The sequence below is a fragment of the Bactrocera dorsalis genome, chromosome 4, assembly GCF_023373825.1.
Source record: "Bactrocera dorsalis isolate Fly_Bdor chromosome 4, ASM2337382v1, whole genome shotgun sequence".
NCBI lineage: Eukaryota > Metazoa > Arthropoda > Insecta > Diptera > Tephritidae > Bactrocera > Bactrocera dorsalis.
The window spans coordinates 22942371-22966896 of NC_064306.1; the positions used below are offsets into that span (position 1 = coordinate 22942371).

At 34.9% G+C, this 24526-nt stretch overlaps 2 protein-coding genes across 13 annotated transcripts; one reads left to right on the forward strand and one right to left on the reverse strand.

Moving 5' to 3' along the window:
* The first annotated feature begins 2106 nt into the window (after positions 1-2106).
* On the forward strand, positions 2107-5805 carry LOC105222669 (odorant receptor 2a). The gene is made up of 3 exons (XM_011200088.3): positions 2107-2922; positions 3000-3360; positions 5481-5805. Exons 1-3 carry the CDS (start codon positions 2153-2155, stop codon positions 5529-5531), a joined length of 1182 nt encoding a protein of 393 aa, XP_011198390.2. The 5' UTR covers positions 2107-2152; the 3' UTR covers positions 5532-5805.
* Positions 5806-6598: 793 nt separating this feature from the next.
* LOC105222658 (DNA-binding protein Ewg) lies at positions 6599-23159 on the reverse strand. 12 transcript variants are annotated; one of them, XM_011200063.4, is made up of 8 exons: positions 22861-23075; positions 11870-12879; positions 11599-11805; positions 11049-11336; positions 10595-10726; positions 10383-10527; positions 10122-10249; positions 6599-7040 (listed from the first exon to the last, which is right to left on the reverse strand). In XM_011200063.4, exons 2-8 carry the CDS (start codon positions 12650-12652, stop codon positions 6843-6845), a joined length of 1881 nt encoding a protein of 626 aa, XP_011198365.1. In that variant the 5' UTR covers positions 12653-12879; positions 22861-23075; the 3' UTR covers positions 6599-6842. The 12 variants fall into 12 exon arrangements, with proteins under 12 accessions (XP_011198365.1, XP_011198368.1, XP_011198366.1 ...); XM_011200066.4 differs by having other exon boundaries at positions 11876-12879; positions 22861-23072; XM_011200064.4 differs by lacking the exon at positions 11049-11336 and having other exon boundaries at positions 22861-23074.
* Between the last annotated feature and the right edge of the window lie 1367 nt (positions 23160-24526).

Below are 24526 nucleotides of genomic sequence, written 5' to 3' on the forward strand. Positions count from 1 at the left end.
GAGTATAAAAATTGCTACATTGGGCGCAGGAAAACATCAATCGGGATTGGCAATATATTATTTGTAGATTGAGTCAACTTTTGTATTGTGCAATCTCTTCAGTCGTATTTGGCAAAGGAAAGAACGAAAATTTATTCAAAATAATTTTAAGCACCCCCAATAGTTTTTATAAGAAAAATTATACTTATTGAAAATTAATTTATATCAAACGGACATTGACAAACATACGTAGTTCTCGCCACCACAAATAACTAGTTACTGTCGCACATATTTTCTTAGCATTCCAGGACGTTATTAATTCGAAAAGCAGTGGAATATAAACTGACTATGACTGGTTCGCATAATCAATTAAAAATTATTCTTTATCCCTTGTTTAAAAGCATTTTTTATTCCATAATCATCAACTTAATCTACTAGGAGAACCCATGTTAAGCTATTAGTTTTTTCACCGACCAGTTGACATCTCCTTCTTTAACATACTCTTATCAAAACCACTAAAATATCAAAACGAAGACTGCTCTATTTAGATGTCCGTTCGTCCGTTTACACGGAACTTCGAGAAGTATCCACATTCATACTTATCTAACAATGGCATTGGTATATATCTTTTTCAACCAAATTTTTTGTATAACTTCACAAAAGAAGTTTTGTACCTCAACATATCCTGAGAACACTAAGGTAAAACTTAAAATAATGAATTATATTGTATATAATCTACGTATTATCTCAATACAATGTGGTTTAATTTGCTTGAGTAACTAATTTATGTTTCCATTCCACTCTAGCGAAACTTGATCTCAAAGATCTGTTCAAATAGGTTATTCTACAATGAATTGCTACAAACTAAATATATATACGATTTATTGTTAAACGGACCTTAAAAATAAGGTTGGCCAATAATTTTATCATTAACGTATTAGTTAAGAAGGCAAAAGGTATACAACATAAGTTAGCATAATTCTTGAATATGAATACTTACAATATACAATATAATATTCCTTTTAGGCATTTGAAGTTTACTCTGCCATACTTCATAAATATTTCATTTTAAACCAATTCTAAAGAACGTATTCGAAAGTTTTAAATGACCCTAATTAAAGTCAAAGTAATTTAGCATTTATAACATCCCTAATATATAGTATATCTTTTAGGTTTTTTCCAACATTAAAGCAAGTAAGGAGGTACTAACTTCAGAAAAATTAACTTTACAAGCCCTATAACTATTTTATATATTAAAGGCAGATATTATGTTCAAAATATTTTCGGTACCTTAAAACCATCTTGAAATTTGGTAAGCCATAATTAAATATTTTGTATTCATATCGGGACAGTTACTACTGTGGGTAAAAAATAATATAACTTAAATAATTTAAATTTCGTGCGAAAACCCATTCCTCGAAATATTTTTTTCTAGGTTGGTATGACTGTCAGTGTCAAATATCACACCAGAATCATCATTAGTGTTTAGAATGCGCCAGTCTTTCTGAAGTACATAAAGTGCATTCGGCGATTTTTATGGTGAGTGAAATTATTCAACATAGAAGTTTCTCTAAATTTTGTGTGCGAAATCAAGTTTCTGGTGCCGAAATGTTCAGAATGTTGGTTTAGCGATGAGTCTTAGATCTGTGCTTATGGCACGGAAACAAACGATCGATCGGCCGAATATCGTGGCAAAGAGGAACCGAAGCCAAAAAACCACGTCAAAGCTGGTCAGAAATCAAGGTTATGTTGATAGTTTTTTTCGAACGACCAAACTGTCAACAAGGAATACTATTTGAGTGTTATACGTCGTTTGCGCGATGCTACTCTTATTAGCTATTACTTTGAGGGAGCGACATAGATTTTGAAGAATAAATTAAAAATTTTAAAATTATGAACAAAATCTTAATATTTTTTGCTCATATCTGACTATAAATCACTTCCCTATGGTGGAACAAACGCTGGGCATAGAATTGCAATCGAACATAAAAATTACTTTGCATACAACTAATTTTCTGAATGTTTGGCACCAAATTACAAGGTCACTTCACTTATATATTCGCATACGGAATGTAGTCGAACGTAGCCGTGAGTATAAAAAGTTCTGTGCCATGGATGTCAATTTGAGTAGAGACATTGACACCATTGACACCGTTCTTTGAAAACTTTACCAATGACATTGAAAATCAATAGCTGGGATGCTTTCAAGTACCACTGGCGCGTCTGGGACTTGAGCGGCTTTCGTGGGCCGCAGAGACAATCAGTTTGGTATATTCCGTATAAGTTGTACACAATTGCGATTACACTATTGTTTCCGATCTACTACCCTATATGCTTTACTGTGGAAAGTTTCTTAGCAGATAACCTGAACGATTTCTGCGAAGTGATCTATATCGCCATGGCCGACATGACACTTAACATCAAGTTCCTCACATTATTTATTGTACGTCGGCAATTGTTGGAGCTGAGACCGATACTTAAGCGCCTGGACGCACGTGCGAAAACCGAAGAAGAAATGAATGTTCTACAGGAGGGCATTGATTCGGCCAAGAAATGTTTTCTAATCATTTTACGACTATTTTATAGCGCTTTCGTCACCAGTCAGTTAATGGTTATTTTCTCAGCGGAGGCACGTCTCATGTACCCAGCATGGTATCCTTTCGATTATCAGGCATCACGAACCAAGTTCTGGATCGCGTATGGTTATCAAACTATCGGGTTTTTAGTGCAATGCACACAAGCATGCTCGGTAGACACCTATCCGCAAGCCTATATGCGTGTTCTTACCGCCCATATTCGGGCGCTATCGCTACGCATCGAACGAATCGGTCGTCAAAATTTCAGCGGCGTTTCTTCAGAGCTTATGTGCTCAAAAGAAAATGAAATGAAACGGAATTATGAAGAGCTCGTGTCATGCATCAAGGATCACAAAACGATTATAGAGTCCGTATTTTATTTCTTTTTGTGAATAAGCTATATACATATTTGTTGTTGTCATTTGTTTCTGCTTCTTTTTACAGGTTATTTTCAACTATACAAAAGCCCATCTCTGGCACATCTATGGCTCAGTTTGTTTGTACTGGCGTAGCCCAATGCACCATAGGGGTTTATATGCTGTATGTGGGCTTTAACATTTCAATTATGTTGAATATGGCGGTCTTCTTCGTGTCCGTCACAATGGAAACTCTAATTCTTTGCTATTATGGCGACCTATTCTGTCAGGAGTGCGAGGAGCTTTCAAAGGCCATTTACAATTGCAATTGGACAGTTCAGAGCAGTGAATTTAAAAAGGTATTGTGCTTCTTTCTTTTCCGCTCACAGCGCGTGAACGTCTTAATGGCGGGCAATTGGATACCAGTAAGACTGCCAACATTTGTAATGGTAAGTTAATAACATAAATACATATGTATATAGGCCAAAGGTTGAATTTGATCATACACTTCAACAACATATTGAATCATTGTATAATGGTATTACTTCTTTATGAAAATATTATTTTTTTATAGCTCTTATTGGTAGCATTATGAACAATACAAGTAAGAATTTTTTAGTCATCTGTAGTACATACGATGTAGGATCATTCAGATCCGGAATTTTCTCAATGAGCTCAACAATGAATAAATAGATAGCCAATTTATTGGGGAGCATACAAAGCTTTATTTCTACTTCAACAACAATTAGCTCTGAATAGGAATATAAAAGAAAACGCCCCAAGACTGTTTGCACAATTGAGGATTATTTTTTGGCTTTAATAAATCTTAAACGTTACCGCGTGAGGTCTCGGGCGACCGAATGGTTGCGCGGTATGCAGCGTCAATCGAGATACGTTAAACAGGTCCAGGTTCTCCGCCTGATCGAGTTAGCGTATGGAACCGTGTGGTTGCAAGTGGATAATCGACTGAGGAGGGGCGATGATCCCATTATTTTTGTAAGTTTGTGCTGTGTGGTTTTGTTCCGTATTGTGAGTTGTGATCGTGTATAGTTGTGTTCCCAGATATGGTATCAGGGATCGCCAGTTTTCAGTCTTTTAGAGTGGTGTACATACATATACGGAGGATGCTTAGTTCATTTAACCAAGTTGTAACCTTGTTTTTGTAATTATTTAAAATACTTTATTTACCTGCTCCATATTGTAGTAATACAATATTTAAAAAAAATTAGGTGCACGAATGTTCAACTCCTAGTTTCTAGTTCTTTTATATACTAGTGTTGTTGTTGTAACGGATATGCAAACCCCGCATGGGTGGTAAGGTTTAGGTTGATTGTTATCGAAGTCATCTAACAGCCGTCTTAGGAAACGTGTATGTCGGACAATAATAAGGGTATGCTGGTTTCTGTGGAAAGTATCCCAGTAGAAAGTATCAATAGACATCCAGTTATAGTCCGGAGTGCAGTGTTCTGAATATATTTGAAGCTTCCTAGTCTGCGTTTCACGGCATCCAGGCGACCATATCAGTGCTACATAGTTTTAGGCCGGCCGGTATGTATGATTGACTTGTACGTTGCCAACAACGTTCCTTTGTCTTTTTCCAATGAGCTGTCAGCTAGCGGCTTGAGTAACACATCCTTTATCATGTATTTTAAAGGGTGCAGTGTTATTTGCTGGCTAAAATAGATCGCGCACTTCTTCGGATCCGAGAAGGCATGGTCTTCGAATTGAATTTGGAGGCTAGCCCTCCACCTTTATCTCACTCGCGATCTTTACGAATAACATTGAAACTTGCACAACTAAGAAGATCTGAGCGGCCGTTTAATTTGCATTCCAGTTTAATACGCATTCCAGCTCCATGCAGTTGTATTGTAGTATTCGTGTTTGTTGCAAGTGTCCAGGGGTGAACCTGAGAGTAGCGTGTACCTGGTGGTTATTGCAGCTGTAGAGCCCACCGGAGCAGTAGTCGTGCTGTGGTGTTGGTTGGCGACGCCACTGTTGGGTGTTGCGGGGGCAGACTCCTGCAAAATGGGCAACGTACGACACTCTGCTAACGTGTGGTGCGGGAAGTGAGACCAGCCAGTACCAAAATTGAACTTGACTGTTGGACGTTCCGACGTATGGCGGTCTGGCCCACGGAACAGACTGTGCGAGGACTCAGGAGTTGCTGAGTGATTCTCGCACGATGTTTGGGGTCATCTGCCTGTTTGAGCTACAATTTTCAAGATGGCTCAATCCATTGCATGTGTGGTGGAATTTAGACGGAGACTTCTAGCGCAAACGCGGGAGAAAAACTCTGCCGGTCCAGGTCGGACTCAATGCCAGCACGGATTAAGAGGATGTTCTAGACAGCACTTCAACCGATTGTTTTTTACGGATTACCGAATTTCAAAACTTTAACCAAAATGGAGTTGAGTTGAAAACCGTAACAAAGGTTTTATATTCATCACAACGTTGGAAATATTATCAGTAGCTTTTGAATAGAATATAAAATATAAATAACAAGTTTTTATTAATATTTTCAAAGCACCATAGTATATAATCATTATAATAATTTATTTTCTTATTTCAGGTCGTGAAATCTTCTTACTCCATCTTTACTTTGCTAAGCAGTTTTAAATAAAGTCTAAAACGTTTACTGGCATTAAAAAGTGAAACAATTGGTGGGAGTAATTTGGAGTTTGTATATTTTATTTGAATTATGTTTATAAAAATTATTTCCTTTTATTCACATTATCTGCATAAACTATGCCACTAACATACTAAGCTTAATGAATATAATATTTATTGATTCCTTTGGGAGAATATTCAATTAGTTACAGACGTACATATTTGATTAATCGATTCCAAATTACTATAATAAAATGACTAGTTCCATTTCGATTTACGCAATGTAATTTTTGGCTTAATTATTTACGACTAAATTGCAATAAAATAAAGAAAGAAATAATTGTTTTAAATTACAATCGATAAATTGTTGACTAGAATGGATTATAGAAATTTGCACAATTTTTTAAACTATCAAACAGTTTTCCAACACCGATGTAATTAGTTACACATCAAAGCGTATGTAAGTATATGTTATATATTAAATATATTTTGTTTGCGCTTATTACATATGTTTTTGGAGTATTTTAGGAAGTTATTTACAAGAGGTCTTATTAGGAATATCATAAATGTTTCAATTATTCACTATTTAAATAAATATTGCGAAATAAATACATCTAAGTATATTTTTTAAAACGCCTGGGATAATTTTATGTTGAAAAAAAAAACTTTTTCAAAACTTTCAATTTGATGTATAGAAAGTAACCCGCAAATGTCTACACACTTATGTAGCTATATTTATGGTTTTATGCGTATTTATGTATGTATGTGTGTTTTGTACATATGTATGTGAAATATACACACGGGATTTCTTTGTGCTACTAGTTTTTAAAATATATATCATTACTTTTTTGGTATTATAAATTATGCAAATTAATTATAATAAATATTGAAATCAAAAAAGAAACTGAAATAAACAACAGGTCGGGAAAAAAAAGAATTTTAATGCATGATTATTAACATAATGAGCATTCAATAAAATATTTGTAGAAAAATTGTAACGTTTTCGAAAACTTTTCTTCGCATATTGATTTAGCTATAGTGTTTTACAAAATTTAAAGTGAGCAACAACATTTTTTGTGTAAAAAATATTTAATAAAAACATAAAATATTAACAAAATATGGTGTTGTGTACAAATAGTTTAATACTACCGCTCAGGTACATTTAATTCTCTTATACATATGTGTATACCAAAAATCATAAAATAACAAAATAAAATGCTTGAAAACATCTACCACAATACAAATAAACGTTTGTAATAAACTTATATTTTAACCATTAAAGATGGACTCCTTATTTTATCAGCACTTTTTGTTGATAAATAACTTATTGCTCCATTATTATTGTGTCCTCAGCCTTGACATTTCCCCCGGTGATTGCCTCCATTGCTTTGCTAAGGAGTGTTGCATCTTTGAGACTGACAACTTGCAGCACTTGCGGCTCTGTACCGGGCGCACCCTGTATCAGCATCTGCTGCATGCCTGGCGAAACAGTTATAGTCTCCAATTGCTCGCCATTTTCCACCTAGAAAAGAAGTCGAAAAGTTTCAATGTAGCATAAAAAAATTATAGTAGAGATTTTATATGTACAAGGTTCCCAAATATATAATACATACAATTTCAGGTGTGAAATTTGTTGTGAAACTGTAAATGAATACCGACTGGAATAAACAAAAGATTTAAATAAATTATTCAAACTAGAAATGAAAAAACTTACTCTGCTCTTGTAACAAAAAAAATAAAGAAATAATTGTAGCTGTTTACACTTCAAATCAAATATATTGGTATTAACTATATATTTACAAAAATCAAAAAAAATAATAATAATATGGTTACAATAATTACAAACAAGTCGAACTAAATATAAATATGTAGATATGTGTATGTGTAAATATTCAACCGAAAGTATTTATAGCTACATTGCAAGTATATCCAAAAGTTTACTCAAAACAAAACAATAATCGCATGTAATACACATAAGTAAATTAAATAAAAAGTCGAACAAATTTGCTATTCTAAATAAATGTGTCATTATGTGTGCTCGAATCGTACATGGATTGAGAGTCGCACATGATGGCAACAAAATAAATATTAATATATAGAATTGCACTTATTCTAGGCCGTTTACATGGCAATTAGGCGACAAGCAGGGTTGCAAATTTTTTTATTCAAAAATTTGGATTAGGTAAATAAAAATAGAATTAAAAATTTTAATTTTAAAAATTTATTTTTTTAACCCCAAATTTAATTTTTAATTCCCAACCATATTGAATTAAAAATGGAAAAAATATTTTTCATTTAAAAAATTGGAGTTACAACTATTTTTTGTTTTTTAAATTAAAAGCTGCAGTGAAAAGGGATAAAACTGGAAAGATTTGCATATTTCTAGCTGAAAAGCTTTAATTAAAAGAAATAAACAAAATTAATATTTCTAACTGAAACGCTTGAATTAAAAGAAATTAAACATAAATAAGAAAAAAAGAGGTAAACTATGTTGGTATTTTACTAAAAAAAGCTTTCCATTTCAAAAGATAATCAAAATAGTAGAACTTAAAGCACACAAGCGCGGAAAAATGTCAATTCTAAAACAATTTATTTTTAATTTAATGCTTGAGCTTATTTTTTTATTTTCAATCCGGTATTTGATTCTTAAACAGGTTTTTGGGATTATTTATGAGCTTCGGGATTATAAAAAAAATATGAACTCAAATGGTAATTTAATTATTTTTAAGGCATTATTTGCAACCCTGCCGCAAGACATCCGACTTATTCACGTCATTTCGAAATTTATAATTTATAACAATTTTAAAAACAATCTGTACTCCGATATCATCATTGACTATTTGAAATTGTTGCCAATCTAATCGGCCTAATATTTCCTAACATATGAGATGCTGTAAAACATTTAAAATATGTTATATTTATATATTTATGTATATGTACATAAGTATGTAAAATACAACAATCAACTAAAGATTTTATATTTGGTTTTGTTTCGCATTAGCAAGTGGGCTCATTGACGATCAATTCGTGATTTAAAATTAATATTAGTACATATTTAAGCTAGGAACATTTCTAATTACTTATTTCAATGTGGGTTCGTTACATCAACTTTGGTTATCAATTACAAATCATACAATAAATGTACAAAAAAATCTTAAATATTATACATGTTTTTGCTTTTGTGTATATGCGTGTGTATACATTGCATAATAATAGAATACAGCTAAAAAGTGAAAAAAGTGACTGCATAAATGTAAACAAACAATAAAATAATTAATGTGAATTAAACTATGCAGCAAATAAAAATATAACTAACAAATAAAATTAAACAACAATGGCAAGTATGTTTCACAAACATTTACGAATTAGAAACGAACTAAGGTTTCTAGAGTTTTCTTATATGATTCCAAGTAAAGCTTCATTTCCAAAGCGTAACTCTCACTACGTTCAAATCTTTAAAGGCACTTGGTGGTTCACTACACATTCCCCATTTATCATTGGGTATTATTGTGGGAGTTTACAACTCCCCAAACATAAAATTATTTGAATGTGCTTCTACTCAGTGTTTGCGATTTGTTAATTATGTATGTATGTTGACTAGAAACAAAAACACCGTTGTGAGATTGTAAATTGTGGATTACTTTGGCTAAGTTTTAAATCAACGAGATATGTACACATACATAAGCACCTATGTATGTGTATAGAAATATATAATAATAATTTGAATTATGAATTTTTACGCGTTCCTTTAGTTTTCTACGTTTTCAGTTTTTATAATTTTCCCTGGCGTGCCTACTCCTAACATATTTATATTTGCCTCTGAGCCTCTACCATCACCAGCACCACCATCGTCTTCATCATTGATCACATTATCATTGACGTGCGAACCATTAGCTTGGCCTTCCACATCATCGTCTACAAAACTTATATTGCCCTGAAGTAGGGTTTCGGCAGCACACCTCTCCAGTTTAACGGGTGGCGCTTTGCCAATAGTTTGTTTGCGCCTTTTATGTGCACCCCTTTTGCCCGTCGTTCTTGTGGTAGTTGCATTCGCACCACTTGCCTCAGCTCCCGTTTCAGCGCCGGTCGAACCGTTAGAACTTGCACTGCTGGTGGCCGTAGGCACTCCGGCGGTGGCCACCATAATTGGCAGCGACAGCGGCACTACCGCAGCATCACTGGCTAAATTCCCGAACTTATTGTTGTTATTAGTGTTTAATGAGTTGTTATTGTTTATGGTTGCGAAGCTAGCGGTGTTAATGAATATTTTCGCTGCGCCGGGAATGGCTTGCAATTGTTGTTGCCTCTGTTGATGGTGCTGGCTATGGTCGGCGCGGCTAATTTGACTAGATGTATTATTACTTAAATTACACTGATTAAATATTTGGCAATTCGTAGCATTATTATTGGCTAAATTTGTTTGGCTTTGATTCGCTGTCGAAGGCAAAGCTGAAGTTGGCGCTGTTGTAATTAGTCGGGCGCCCAGCCCGCCTGGTGCTGCTGTTAAGGTATAACATTGAAAATGGTTTCTACTATTGTTGGTAATGTTGTTGGTATTGTGGCTGTTGCTTCTACTATTACTACTATTGGGACGAGAATCTACCTGCATCGGTGTGATGCACACTGTGCCGTCACCGTTCGTGTGGATCTGCTGTATGTTGGCCATCATGGACTGGTACATGGATGCGGAGACCGGTACTGTTATCATGTTGCTCACCGAAACAGGATAACCTGCAAAATATAGCGTTTTAATAATCATGTAAGTATTAGTATGTTGAAGAAATATAAAGGATTAAGTAAATATTTTCACAAACAAATTTAAGTAGTGCACTCTCTGAGTATAAATCTTAAGTAAATGTCTTACCCTGTCCATCTTCAGCAGTTATATAAATCTGCCCATCTTGGGCCACAGTCGCCTCTGTCAAGTCTACAGTCATATTTTCATGACCATTGACATCGCCTAAACTTTGCACAGTCTGTATAGTAGCACCACCCTCCCCTTGATGCAGCTACATGACAAACAATTGAGTTAAAAATATGTCGAAAAACAGTTTTCAATTAAAAATTTACACTTACGGTGGCTACACCTTGCACCTGCGCCGTTGTGCCATCGGGTAAAGTGATTATAGGGTTATTCGGATCCACTTGAATGAGAGACACTGTGCCGTCAGCATTTTGTATTGTCGATAGCACCGTTTGTGTGGTATACTGAAAATAGGGATGAAAACAAAATATATCTAATTATTTGTAATAATTATTTGCATCTGATCAAATATATGTAAATTAAATGCAAATAATAAATGTAATAAAGCAACGCAACCAAAAATAATTGAAAATCGTAAACATGCTTAGTAAGCAGTCAGAAATATACATATAAACAAATCAATTGTTAAATTTTGCAAAAAAAAAAATCAAAAAAATATGCATTTGTAAAAATCATATTGAAGAAATCATTCAAATAAGGTGAACATAAGCGCACAACATCAAAAATTGTATTTGTAGAAATTGCTACTTCATTGTTAGTACGAACATCAACATCGCCCAAAGTCAGCGGCTCGATGCAAACCTGCGCGTTTGCAATACTCTGTGCGGCAGCGGCATTGGCCTGTTGCTGTACCTGTGACGCCTGACTAGCCGTTTGTACCGGTGCTGTGCAAATTTCGATCTTAGTCGAGGCTGGAAGCGTTGCGGTGGTTGTTATGTGTTGGTTGTTGGTGCTTTGGATAATCGTAGGCACAGCGTTGCCTTGTGCTTGAGCGTTGGCCGTGTGCGTAGAGATAACTGTGCCGGCGCTGTTGATCTTTACGACATTCACTTGCTATGGGAGCATCGATTGATTGTGCATTAGTCGGGGTTCAGTTTAGTTTTTCATAAAAAGATGAACATTTAGTGTTCGCAGTAGGAACAGATTAACTATTGTATATTCAACTATAACTAAATTTTAACTTACACCGTAGAAATATATATTTTACATACATACTACTTAATTTACCATACATAGTATTTCAGATAAATCTCTTTGATATTTTGCGCATAATTTGAATTCTTAGTCAAATCAGTAATATAATATCGCCACTTACGTTTGTTGTATTTGTTGAGGCATTAGCAACCGTCTGTATAGTTGTTGATGTTGTCGTAGGTTCGTGCTCATCCATCTCATCGTCCTCCTCGCCTTCCAGCATTTCAATCTTGTCTTCATCGTCAGCAAAAGTTGGCAATAAATCCTCTCTTCCATGGTATTTGTAACAGTTGATGACGATTTTTCGCAGAGCATGAGTCCAGCTGATCTGTAGGTAAAAGACGAGTATTATAATTCATGATGTCTATTTAGTATACGATGGGATGACGCACTCTCACCTTCTGCTTGTCATCTTCGGAGCGTGCGTCCATGCGTACATTTGCCCAAGGAAGCTCTTTGGGCCACCAAGGCGGACGAGTAGATTCACGTCCCCAGCCAGGCTTGCCGCGACCAGTCGAGTATTTCAGCATGAGCGGAATGAACGCGCGCAGCTGAGCCTGTGTCATTTTCTCCACTGGTGTTGGTATGCCATCAATAATCAAGGGTGGTAGCTCAAAAAGTGAGGGATCGTCTTGCGGTGGCGGCGGCGCTTGCTGTGCGAGTGCATTTTCCAACTCATCCATTACAATGTTCTTCAGGTTTCGCACCACATCCTCCAACGGTTTGGCACCAAAAACTTTGTAACTGGTATTTGGCTTACCGGGTGTAGCCACCAGCACCACGGCCTGTTTGCCCACCCGCCCAGTAAACTCATAAATTATACCGCGCAGTTTCCGCAATAAACGATTTTGTTGTCGTTTACGCACCGATGGATTCGTCTCGAACGAGTGTGCGCGTTTTCGTTTCTTCGACGATGCAATCGCTGCTGCAGCAGCCACACCCACTGGACCGGCCGCGGCCAATTGGTTGGCCACATCATCTTGCACCGTTATATGTGCCAGATCGGCGTCATCGTAAATACTATCATCACTGTTTATCAAATCATCGTCGTCGTCATCTGAGGCCATGCTAAGTTGACCATCATCGAGCATTTCGATTTTGTATGTTTTGGTCGTCTGTTGGGTAGCGTTGATACTGCCAGTGCTGGTACCGGTTGAAACGGTGGTCACATTCATTTTATACTTTACTTTTGTCGATTTCTTACTTAACCAGTTACTGGATTACTTTAAAATTCTTACAGTTATACTTAATTTACAGCTATTTTAATTTACTGGGCTCCTGGCCCTATCTTTGGTTAGGTTTCCACTGTTTCACAGAGCGACTACACGTGGAGTGACATTTGTATGTCATACCCGCAGTAAGTGATCGCGGTTTATTTTATTTCTTCAAGGACGTACTGGATCTGAAAAGAATTGAAAAAGTTAGAGATGTATGCTAATATTTAACCTAAACAGGAAGAGCTGTTAGTAAGGACTAAGCTCAGATGAAGTCGAAATTTTATAAATTATAATTAACCGAAATCATTCTTTTTGCTGCCGCATCCTAATATCTAAAGTGAAATGTTCTCCTTTATTCGGCATAAAATCATGTCAGGAGTTGGCTTTTAATTTTGTTTATATTTCTTCTGAAATAGACGTAGTCATGATTCGATTATGCGAATTTTCAAACTGTGCTAATAACTAATAATGGAAATGTTTGAAATTTCACCCAAAAAAAGGCTGTGACACACTTTGAATTGATCAGTTAATAAAGCCTGGTATGCCAGTTCCATATTTCAAAAATTTTTAAGACCTTTCATGATTTATGATTAGATTGCGTTGCTAGTTTTGGTATGGACCTATTTGCCATATTTGCATGCCCAGAACCTTATCATTTGATCAGTCATGTCTCAAGTCAATTTGTCTCTTTGTTTGGCTATACCCAAATCCATTTTTACAGTATTTTAGTAGTCTTTTCTCCTACACATGTACTTAAAATTTAATCGCTTGGCAAAATAATATCAATCAGTTGCTTTCTCCACTGCTACCCTTCAAATTTCTCTCACGGCGGGTCCCTACTTTATATGTGTATATATACTCGCTCGTATATATTTTGCTAGCTGAGCGGTGCACAAGTTAAAGGCGGCGAAAAATGCGCTGATATCTCATTTATCGTAGCAAATATTTCTGATTACGTTTCAAAATACACCGGACTAGAAACAAGCAGTGCTGCTTGTCGACAAATACATACATGTAATTTACAGTGTGCCACTAAAGTCATGATCCTATACAGCAGTTGATTTAACTCAAATAATTACTAAATTTGATTCCACAAAAGTCCTGATCCACTTTATTGTTTATGGGCTCTTATCTGATCTACTTTGATTTTAGCAACAGTTTTTTAAATGACAAAAACTTGTTCTAATTTGCAGTTAAAATTTGTGGAGTTGTTAGGCAAACACTTCAAAAAGACGCGCATCCGAAAACTATATTACAAGGATCAAAATGCTTGGCTTGTTTCATGTACACCAAAAGAAAAAACCTCATGTGTCCAAAAAATAGATCCCAAGGGCTTGAGTTTGCCAAAAAATATAAAACTATACTGATGAGTTTTGGCGCCAAGAATATTAACCGACGAGAACATGAATTTGGCACAATTAGTTTCACCAATGTCTAGACGACTTCACGAACTTATCAAACTGAATACAACTGGAAAACTGTTATCCAACAAAATAATATTTGATATTTTTAATTATGGGTTAATTTAAGAAAATACAGTAGTACAGACGGTATCATGACTTTGTGGAATCGAATTTGGTAATTTTTAAAGTTTTTTCTATATTTTTTTAGATATTTTTTTTTTATAATTTTTTCATTATATTTTTTAATTTTTTGTATTATTTTTGGTTTTTTTTAAATTTCTTTTTATAATTTTTCTAAAATAAACTATACGCTTGCCAAAGTAGAAATTTATATCATATTTTCATTAACATTAATGCTGAGAAAATTATGTGATATTTTTTTTATTTTAAAATTAATAAAAAACTGTGTATTTTACATATAAATCAGAAAGCACCTAGCATGACTTAAATGGCACACTGTATATACGTACGTAATGATATGTACATACATAAGTATATGGGTATATGTTCGGTTTCAACTATGCGCAAGCTTTAGGCTTAATATACCCATATGTAAATAAATATATAGTATCTATACATATGTACATATATGCAAGGTGTAAGTAATTTGTAGTCGTTTCAAATATATAGATACATAAATGCTTATATACAAATATATGTACATACATTTGTACATACAAACAAGTATCATAGATAAGAGAATGAGGTCAATGCTCAGTGTGAGGAGCTTCATTATATAAACATTTGCGCTTGCGTGAAGCGCCCGTAAAAGTAACAACAACAACAAATAATACAAAAACATAAACAATTTATAACAAATGCAACACTTTGCACAACATGCGTATATAAATATATAAAAAATATGTATAAATGTATGTGAGCACGTAGACTTTCAGAACTTTATAAGCTTTCATGTTCATTAAAACATATGCTTTTTACATACGGATTGTAAATTTATAGAAGTCTGTTTTTAGATTCATATTAATATTTATGTACATATTTATATGTATATATGTATGTATGTATTTCTTATGCTACAATAACACTGAAAAATAGTTTGAACAAAACAAAGCAAAAACCGAATGAAACAAGCACTATAAAATAAAATACATACATACATTCTTACTTAAGTATATTTATACATACGGTGCGGTCTATTTTATTTTAGCAACGAACACTGGCAGCCACAAAATTGCTCGATTTTGTGAGGATTATGAATTTAAAAATAGTGGCATTTCGTTTCACAAATTTATTAAATGTGCTTTTGAACTGCGCACAAAGTCATTTCACTATTGTTTTAACATTTCACACAAATCTTTAACGCAAACGCACTGGCGTGACAACCGAATTTCAAAGACTTCTACACAACGACGAACCACCCCACAGACTGAGCGACGGCGCATACAAGCGCACAAAACTGACTGGAAAAGGTGGAAAAATCAATATTGCCATGCGTCAGCATAGAACTCAGTCGGTCGCGCTCTCATCGCACGGCTGCTGTCTCTGCTGCTGAGCACTCCGTACGGTATGAAACGGTATTGTAATGCAGCAGCGCCGCCACCGACTACTTCTATTCTACCACCCACCCCATTTTAGCAACCCTCACAACATAAGGCGATGGCGCATGCACTGCACCCTTAAGGCACTCGTGCGACTGACCGCTCCGTTCCATCCACTCCCGCTGGGTGTCACATGTGCTTTAAGCTTGCGCGACGCGTTGCTCGGTGGTAGGTGAGAATCACACACACATGCACATGACGGTGTGTATGTGTGCTGCGGTTACAAGTGCCTTATGAGCGAGGCATGCAGCAATTATTCTCTGGACACGAGCCAAATCCAGATACATACATACATGCATGTCAGAGAGTAATCAAAATCGGCTTATGCAACTTGCACGGCACACGTAGATCTACACTTATGTAGCAATATACATAAGTACATATATTGAAGCAGACACAGGGCCAGTACCTACAATATGCACATTGCGCAAAAGCTATGCCAGAAACTCTTCCAGCCAATTAATGCGGTCTGCGCCGAATACTGAGCTATTATATTAGATTTTTTTCTTTCTTGTGATACTTTTCTATGCTGTTTCTTTAATTTACGTCAAGAATTGTTCAGTAGTTTCTATTTTAAGACATTTGAAACGATTTAAATGAAATATTTAGCAGTTGCGAGAACGTTAGTCTCTTTGTTCTTGCTGCTTTTGACTTGACTGCTCATGTGCGCCGCTCCTGGTATTCTTTTTGAAAATTGTAAACAAAAAGCATCTCAAACATGCTCCCATACAATACAAACATACGGAACTTACATATGTACATACATACATACATTTTTACAAGCAAGAAACGAACAGCCGACGGGGCATGTGGAGAGCGTCTCCCACAGCGCCAACGCACTGCCTGACACAGAGCTATTCAAACGGCTAAGTATCTAGCCCACTCGCCCGAAAACAAATTTAAATATGTGTATACATATGTATGTATACCTATGTATGTGTGTGTGTACGTATGGCTGATTTTTATTTAGACGCGTTTTATGCTTATTTGTAGATTGATGCGTGTGTGTGTATGGATGTGCGCATTTATGAGCACCGAAAAAGTGAAGTAACCACGCGCAGACGAAAAATCAATATCTAGAACACTTGCAGCGCAGCGCGGCACAGGGTCTTACAGCGCCGGTCGAGTCAGCGTTGGTGCGAGCTCTACGGCGCATGGGTTTCAGGGTGAATGACTCAAATGCACTCACTTGGCCACGGACACACACTGCAAAGGCAGAAGCTTGTGTGTTTATTGGTGCGCCGTTTTCCTGCCGCCACCAATTTTTGGCTGACACAGCGCAGCACTGCATGCGTTTGCGTGGCGCGGTTGAGGTTGAAGTTGTTTTCGACATAAAATATCAAATCCACACGCATATGTACACATGTCGTACATCGCACTACCTTGCGTGTGGAATTTCCAATTGGAAAACTGTACTGGACTGAGAGCCACTTTCTTCCACCAGCTAGCACTCATTGATAAGGGGGTAAACATTCGAGTCTGTGTAGCTACCCTTCAAAACTCATGGATATCGCACATGCATATATACATTTCTACATATATTTGCATCCACACACACGTACATAAATATGATGAATATACAAAAATATAAATAAAAAATATATAGTTTTTACAAATTCTAAGTCATGAAAATCTTAAAAAATGTATTTAAAAAAATTGCAATATTAACGAAAAATAGGATTGTCAGTAATAAACATTATTGTTGTGGCAGAAAAAAATATTCCTGAAACATTTTTAAATAATGCTGCCGAGTTCCATTCCCCAAACGTAGACCCGACTGTGGCGGGAATTTCAATTTCATTTGTTTTGATTATATTCTCAGATTTAAAAGTGCTGCTTTTTGATTATGCAAATTTTTGTCTGTAATTTATGGATTTATTTTAAAAACAAAAAGTTTTAAATACACGAATGTTTATTTTTCTCTGTTAAAAGCCCAAAAAAATTTAGAATTCTTTCGCTGAAAATGAAACGATTTTATACCATTTTTCCAAAGTGGTTACTTAGTTTTATTACTTTGAAGAATAGCATGTATTTCGTGGTTTTATATATTTTTTACCAGTGTACCAAATTTTTTCTTTCTACAATTTCATTTCAATGGAATGAAAGCCACGAAATCTTCATTCTATATCTCTGCATATGACTATGTACGTAAGTAACCTTGTTTGCTTGGAAAGCGCTGTCACAAGGGTAGCTTTCTCTCTCCGTTTCACGCTCTGACTGGAAAAATTTTCCACCCTTGTCTAAATCTAACTGGAAACAGAAGAATCACAAAAGAACTACATACATACACTCATACAAAAGACATCTATATCAATAGTTAATACTCCAATAACCAAATACTTGAAATCAAATAAGAATTTTTTGGATGTATGTATGTACTCGTACTTTAATATGTTCTGGATATGATAATATCAGTTTACAAATAGAATTTCTTGTCTAAATTCAAATTAGTGAGAAAAGCATCAACTTTGTTCAGAAAGTAGATGATTGCATCGTTCAAATTAAATTTTTGCTCAAAACCACGAACGACCTGAACAAAGTCCTATTAGAAAATATAGATTGTATTATAAATATACATACATACATATATCTAATCTTGGATGTGGTATATTTCTGAGTAAAATCTGACAATTGCCGATTCGTCGATCATCAGAACCAGTGTGGAAAGTAATAGTCCACTGACTGGTTCATATCGCGCTTTATAAGAAATTTAAAGAGTAGGATTTGGCAGAAGACACCCTTAGATTTTTGAAAAAAAAGTACTTAGGTAGATATGTAAATCTACATATATTATGCAATAAAAATAAAGGAGATCGGATAATAGCTGACGGGCTGAGGCGAAATAAGTCAACTTTTTTATTTTGCCAAAATTTTCTGTTTGATTCAAGAAAAATGTTTATACCAGTCTTCTGAACATTTTATGACATATTTCAAACGTACATACTCAATCGATCCCTTTAAAATTTTGTACACTGTGTCTCTACTTATTTTACCAGGTAACGCCGAAGATTTATTTTTAAAATTGTTAACAATTTTTATCTTATAATAACAAATTCTCTAAACTCTTCCTTAAAAGGCGAGTTTTTTCTTCTAAGGGAATTAGTGGGGAGAACTATTAGCTAACGAACGAACCTTGATTTTTTGATTGTGGCTAGCAGGGGCACTGCAATCCTATGTTTCTCCGAGACATATTCGAATTGTCGTATTATTAATTACTTCTTTGTGAAAAATTTTTCCAATATTCCTAGAATGAAATGGACTTTTCGAATTAACTGGGCCACCCCCACCGCCTTAAAGCATCAAATTAAGACTCGCACACCAAAAAGGCTACAAGTACAAATAAGAGTGTAAAATAAATAGAAATATTCAATTTAAGTAATAATAAAGGCTCTGATTACAATTTAAAGATGGGCCATGGAATAACTACCGTAAATTCCAAATGCAACGCCAACTTTTTTAATGGACTACCATTTTTGTTATTACAAGAACAAAAACCTCAGAGGGCTCAGTGAAGCACGTATGAATTTATTTATGTACAATTTGACTAGTGAGCATATGTATGTATGCATATATAAATATGTATTTGTTTGTTTGTACATATACATGGCCTATTTGGAAAGCTTTTCAAGGTCATGAAAATTGTTTGTGTCTAAGATACAATTTTATGAATTTCGTTTGCAAGAAATTTTTTGGTGAGATTGTAACTCTTTATTTAATATATGTAAATATATGTATATTTCAGCTCATCCGTGGGTTGTAGTAATTGGTTCTTTTCAATTGGTCAGGCGCTCTCCAAAAATCCAATTCTTCGAAATGCTATTTTATTGCTAAATAATAAATATTTTTAAATTAGTCCCGTAGCTTCACTTGTTTTAATTAGCAGTGACCAAAAATGTATGAAGAATTAAAGTGTTAAAATCGTGATTTTTAATTGATTTAACAAACCTATGTATTATGTACATACAAACTCACAACTAATAGTTTTAAAAATTAGTCAAATTAAGACTGCACAATAAGTGTTTTTATATTGAGCCTTCTGCCTAGATTTTTTTCCAAAAATCTACTAAACGGAAATTATTTATACAGCTGTGCATCTCCAATTTAAATTGTAAAATTACTAAAATGCTTAAAGGAAATGTTTCTACTTAATCGTCATTTGGATGGAGTAACGTGTAGAAGTTCACGCAAGTGAGGAAAGTTCTCTGATCGCCTTTCACTTGGGAGTGACCAGAAACGACTATTTTACATATGGCTCAAGCAGCTCACGACTTCCGATCTTTGACCAAGTATCCTCTTGGAAGGCTAAGAACATCCATTTGAAGGCGAGCTAAAGTGAGAAGCGAAACCTTCCCTCCGCAGGTTTGTGCGTTGGGTTTGGGACCCACCACGTAAAAACAGTACCAATGAAAATTAAACGACAGCCTTGTTGTTAACTCGGCTATAATCGCGAAAGCGGTATCTACGCCAGTAAAGAAGAAGAAGAATCGTCATTTTACTAATAAGATGGAATACCATTCACAAAAAATACCAAAAACAAAAAAATATATTCCATTTCCAATTTGATTTTGATCGTCCGATCTCAATAACTTCTCGAGAGAGAAGCCGTTGGCTTAAACAATAACAATTAAATAAAAAAAAGGTTTCCTTATAATGGCATGATTTTGATCGTTTGTTTTGTGTGGCAACTATGTACTATATGCTATTGTGGTCCGATGTTGGCGGTACCTACAAATGAGAAGCTTCTAGGGGCTAAAACGACTGAGGGACTATTACGTGTATATACAGAAATACGGAAGGACGGATCATTTATATATATGTACATTTTTGTAGGGTACAAATATAGAGTTTTTGATATCCAACATTGTAATTTGGAATATACATGTTTTTAGCATTCAAAGCCATAAGTCCAATATGTTTTTTCCGACACTGTACTTACATATTATACATATGTACATATACTATTAACGAATTAATAAAAGCTAATTTTTTTTGAAAATTCGATAAAAAAAAGGACTTACAAATTTTACTTTAAATTTATTGTATTAATAGTTCTATAAAGCCGAATGTCAATGTAAAAAATAACAATCCTATGTCAAACAAAAAAATTCGATGTTTTGTTTAAAAAAAAATTTTATGTACTCTAGTATTTTGTTAGAAACCTTTTCTGCAAAATCACTTCCCGCCACTGTTTTCTCTTTGTACGAACCAGGGAGATATATGTATATCGGTAAGGGGTATTTTGCTACATTCGTCCTTTAGAATTTGCCACAATCTATCCTTATTAGACTGTTTTTTCGCTACAAGAGTATCTTTTAAAAATCCTCCATAGATTATCTGTGGGGAGTGGCGCTTGATGTGGTCTATTGCAAGCCAGTCCTTAACGACCTTGGAGCAGTGCCCTGCTAAAACAAAACAATACAAGTAAAACATCGGCGAAATTCCCATTTTAATATTATATTAAATTATCTCTCTAAATACTGTCAGTCATTTTGCTTCAACATGTACATGTTGTCCTACCCTGAATGGAGTGGACCACCACCATGCCATGACTGATGATCCAACAAATTTAAGTTTATTTTGTATAACGAAAGTTTAATTCTTGTAATGGTGTTCGCCTGGCATTGGGTCTGCCATCATTTCAAAAGGCATTGAACTCGCAAACGATAGCCTTCGTTCGATAATCTTGTGTGATACGCTCCGTTCGCGTAGTGCAATTGGTCTAATTAAGGAGTTTTCCCGCAATCTACGGCAGACATTTCTATTCAGATACATGTAAACGTTATGTCAAAAAAGGATCCGCCTGTCTCATCCGCCTGGCTTTCGTTATTAAATGTCGAGTTTTCAGGAAAAAATTTCAATGATATTAAAAGCATTTTAACCCTACCCCTAAAAAAAAGATAAATAATATTCCGTTATTACCGCAATAATTTTGTACTTTTGGTAACATTCCCATGTAACTTTTCATTCAGATGTAGCTGAGGTTTTATGTCTGCATATTTCTTAGAAAACTTAAAAAAATAAATAAATTTAAATTAGTGAAGACAATAACCTTTAACTTTCTTAATATTTATTTTTTACGTTCATCGTTACACTAGCGAAATAATTTTAATTTTTTCATCAACCAAATTAGTTATTTCTCTGATCATGTTCTTAACTAATTCGACGCAGACAACAGAACCTTTTTCAATATCATTATACAAATGAAAAACTACTCGCATGATTTTATATTCTGAAACGTGATTTTGCCATGCGCTAAGGTAATTATGTGAGCATAAGTGTACTTGGCTTGTATCAGACATACTATTAATTTCCTACTGGGTATTCGTTACACCAATGTATTCGTACCTATATTTGGTGTATGTACATATATCCTCACATTGACACTTGATAAGAACACGCAGATGTGTAGAACTATTTATATAGATACATATTGTTATATGTAAATAAATTTACTAATAAATTTTTTATAAAATTTATTTCAATTTTAAACGAGACTATAAAATTTATCATTGAGCCATGTATTATTACTACGAGCATAATTTTTCGAATGCAAATACATAAATATTTATATACATATATTAACAAGTATGTATGTAATTAGTTGTGAGTCTTCATTGAGCATGCATGAATTCCGGACATTCGCAGAAGCGCCAAGCGGTGCCGCGCCGGACCAAACATAAAACACAGCGCACCTAGAGCAACGCGGATAGCGCTCTATGGCAGTCTTAGAATAACAGTCACAACAATAGCAACGACCACTAAATATACTTAACAATTACTATAATAAATGCTGACACGGTGTAAATTGTTAAAATTTCTGTGCAAACAACAACAAACGTGTGCAAACCCAGCGTCCACTAAGCATAACAAAATTGGAATACACAACAAGTGCATCGGTTATCTAACCAGAAAAATATACTACCGCACCGCGCTGTGTTTGTGCTTTGGACGAAGCCTGTCGAACTGTATGCTCAAGCATCCCTGACATTTCGTGCCCATACAGAATTTTTTCAATCACCAAAAACACAAACGGCATAATGTTCATTACTTCTATTAATCACAAGCAGCAATTTTTAAACTTATTAATTTATAAAACATATACTTAGGTGTATATGTGTAGTTTTGCTCCCCTTTTCCGTGGGAGCAGAGCAAACTCAATGGGGAAAATCGAAACGTCTATCACGTCTGCGTGCAATATACGCACCTGCGTGTAATTTTGTTGACAATATTTCGTACGTTTATTCATCATATTACACTTCAAATCACTGTACTACACTTCTCTCACATTGTACTCAATATATTGAGTAATTTTGGCACAAATTGCAAATTATTTCTACGTTTTCTACTAGAAAAATCAACATTTCCGAGCAGATGAAAAACTATGTTCAGAAAATTATCCGAAGACTCGACAATACGAACCCCACAAAAATACGCCACATCGAGATGGGCGATTGGGGCTGTATTCCATACAGTGTGGTTGTTGCAATTGTTGTTTGTGTATTTAAGATACTGCAGGGTGGTGGCGGGTGGCAGACATAGAACACAGAACGTATATACGAGCAGTGTGGCCCAGTTTCGGCACACAATTGTCAGAATGAAAACAGAGTTGTGTTCTGAAATGCAAAAATATTACATTGTGAGATTATACAAATACTGTATATAGAATGCATATTGTAGTAAAGCTGGCTTGATTTAAGTAATATTATTGAATTTTCATTTTGCGGTATGTACCAAAATGAAATTATTTATTAATTGTTTTCTTTGTCACCCGGTAGTTGACACCCGGTGGCGCTACTAACAGAGCGTGTTCACTTATTGTGCTTATAATTTCTTCAGATTACAAACGGGAATTTACTACACCGTTACCAATTCGGTTCCAATCTAAATATTTTATTGGCTTACTGGGAAATAAAATTGTGCTAAAAATTATTAGGTATTAATCTATAAAAGAATGTTACATAAAAGATTTAGTCAAAAGTGAAATTTCCTACTTGCATTCTTTGTGGAGCGGAAATTGGCACAGGATTGCAAAAAATGAATGAAAATATTTGGTTTGCTTAATAACTGCTAATAGGAAGAGCACTAGCAAGTTACTTTCAGAAAGAACAAAACAATGAATAAACTGGTATGGAAGGGCTAAGTTCGGGTGTCACCGAACATTTTATACTCTCGCACAATAAAGTGATAATCGAGATTTCATTATCCGTCATTTACATATTTTTTTATTTTGCTGTAAAATTATTTAGAATTAAATTCTGAGAGATTTACCGATATTTTCGGTGAAAAATTTAGTTAGGTTAGGTTAGGCACTGAGTTCTTCTTGTTCGATATCAGAGACATTGAAAAGTTATAGTCCGATCACGACAATTTTTCCACAAGGGATACCTCAGCTCAAATACCCTATTTGGGTAAAGTATTCCGCTATCATCATTGGTTCCTAATGTATATATTATACAGAGAAGGCATCAGATGGAATTCAAAATAGCGTTATATTGGAAGAAGGCGTGGTTGTGAACCGATTTCACCCATATTTCGTACATGTCATCAGGGTGTTAAGAAAATATTATATACCGAATTTCATTGAAATCGGTTGAGTAGTTCCTGAGATATGGTTTTTGGTTCATAAGTGGGCGACGCCACGCCCATTTTCAATTTTTAAAAAAAGCCTGGGTGCAACTTCCTTCTGGCATTTCTTCCGAAAAATTTAGTGTTTCTGACGTTGTTTGTTAGTCGGTTAACTCACTTTTAGTGATTTTCAGCATAACCTTTGCATGGGAGGTGGGCGTGGTTATTATCAAATTTCTTCCATTTTTGAACTGTATATGGAAATGCCTGAAGGAAACGATTATGTAGAGTTTGGTTGACATAGC

Bases quoted from the DNA above. Each gene is read 5' to 3' on its own strand.
- LOC105222669 (XM_011200088.3), top strand. From the start codon at position 2,153: ATGACATTGAAAATCAATAGCTGGGATGCTTTCAAGTACCACTGGCGC. The intron at 2,923-2,999 runs GTCCGTATTTTA...TTCTTTTTACAG, and splicing joins GATCACAAAACGATTATAGA to GTTATTTTCAACTATACAAA. The intron at 3,361-5,480 runs GTAAGTTAATAA...TTCTTATTTCAG, and splicing joins GACTGCCAACATTTGTAATG to GTCGTGAAATCTTCTTACTC.
- LOC105222658 (XM_011200058.4), bottom strand. From the start codon at position 12,652: ATGAATGTGACCACCGTTTCAACCGGTACCAGCACTGGCAGTATCAAC. The intron at 11,806-11,869 runs GTGCGTCATCCC...TTTTACCTACAG, and splicing joins ATGACAAGCAGAAGGTGAGA to ATCAGCTGGACTCATGCTCT. The intron at 10,528-10,594 runs GTAAGTGTAAAT...TTTGTCATGTAG, and splicing joins AGGTGCAAGGTGTAGCCACC to CTGCATCAAGGGGAGGGTGG.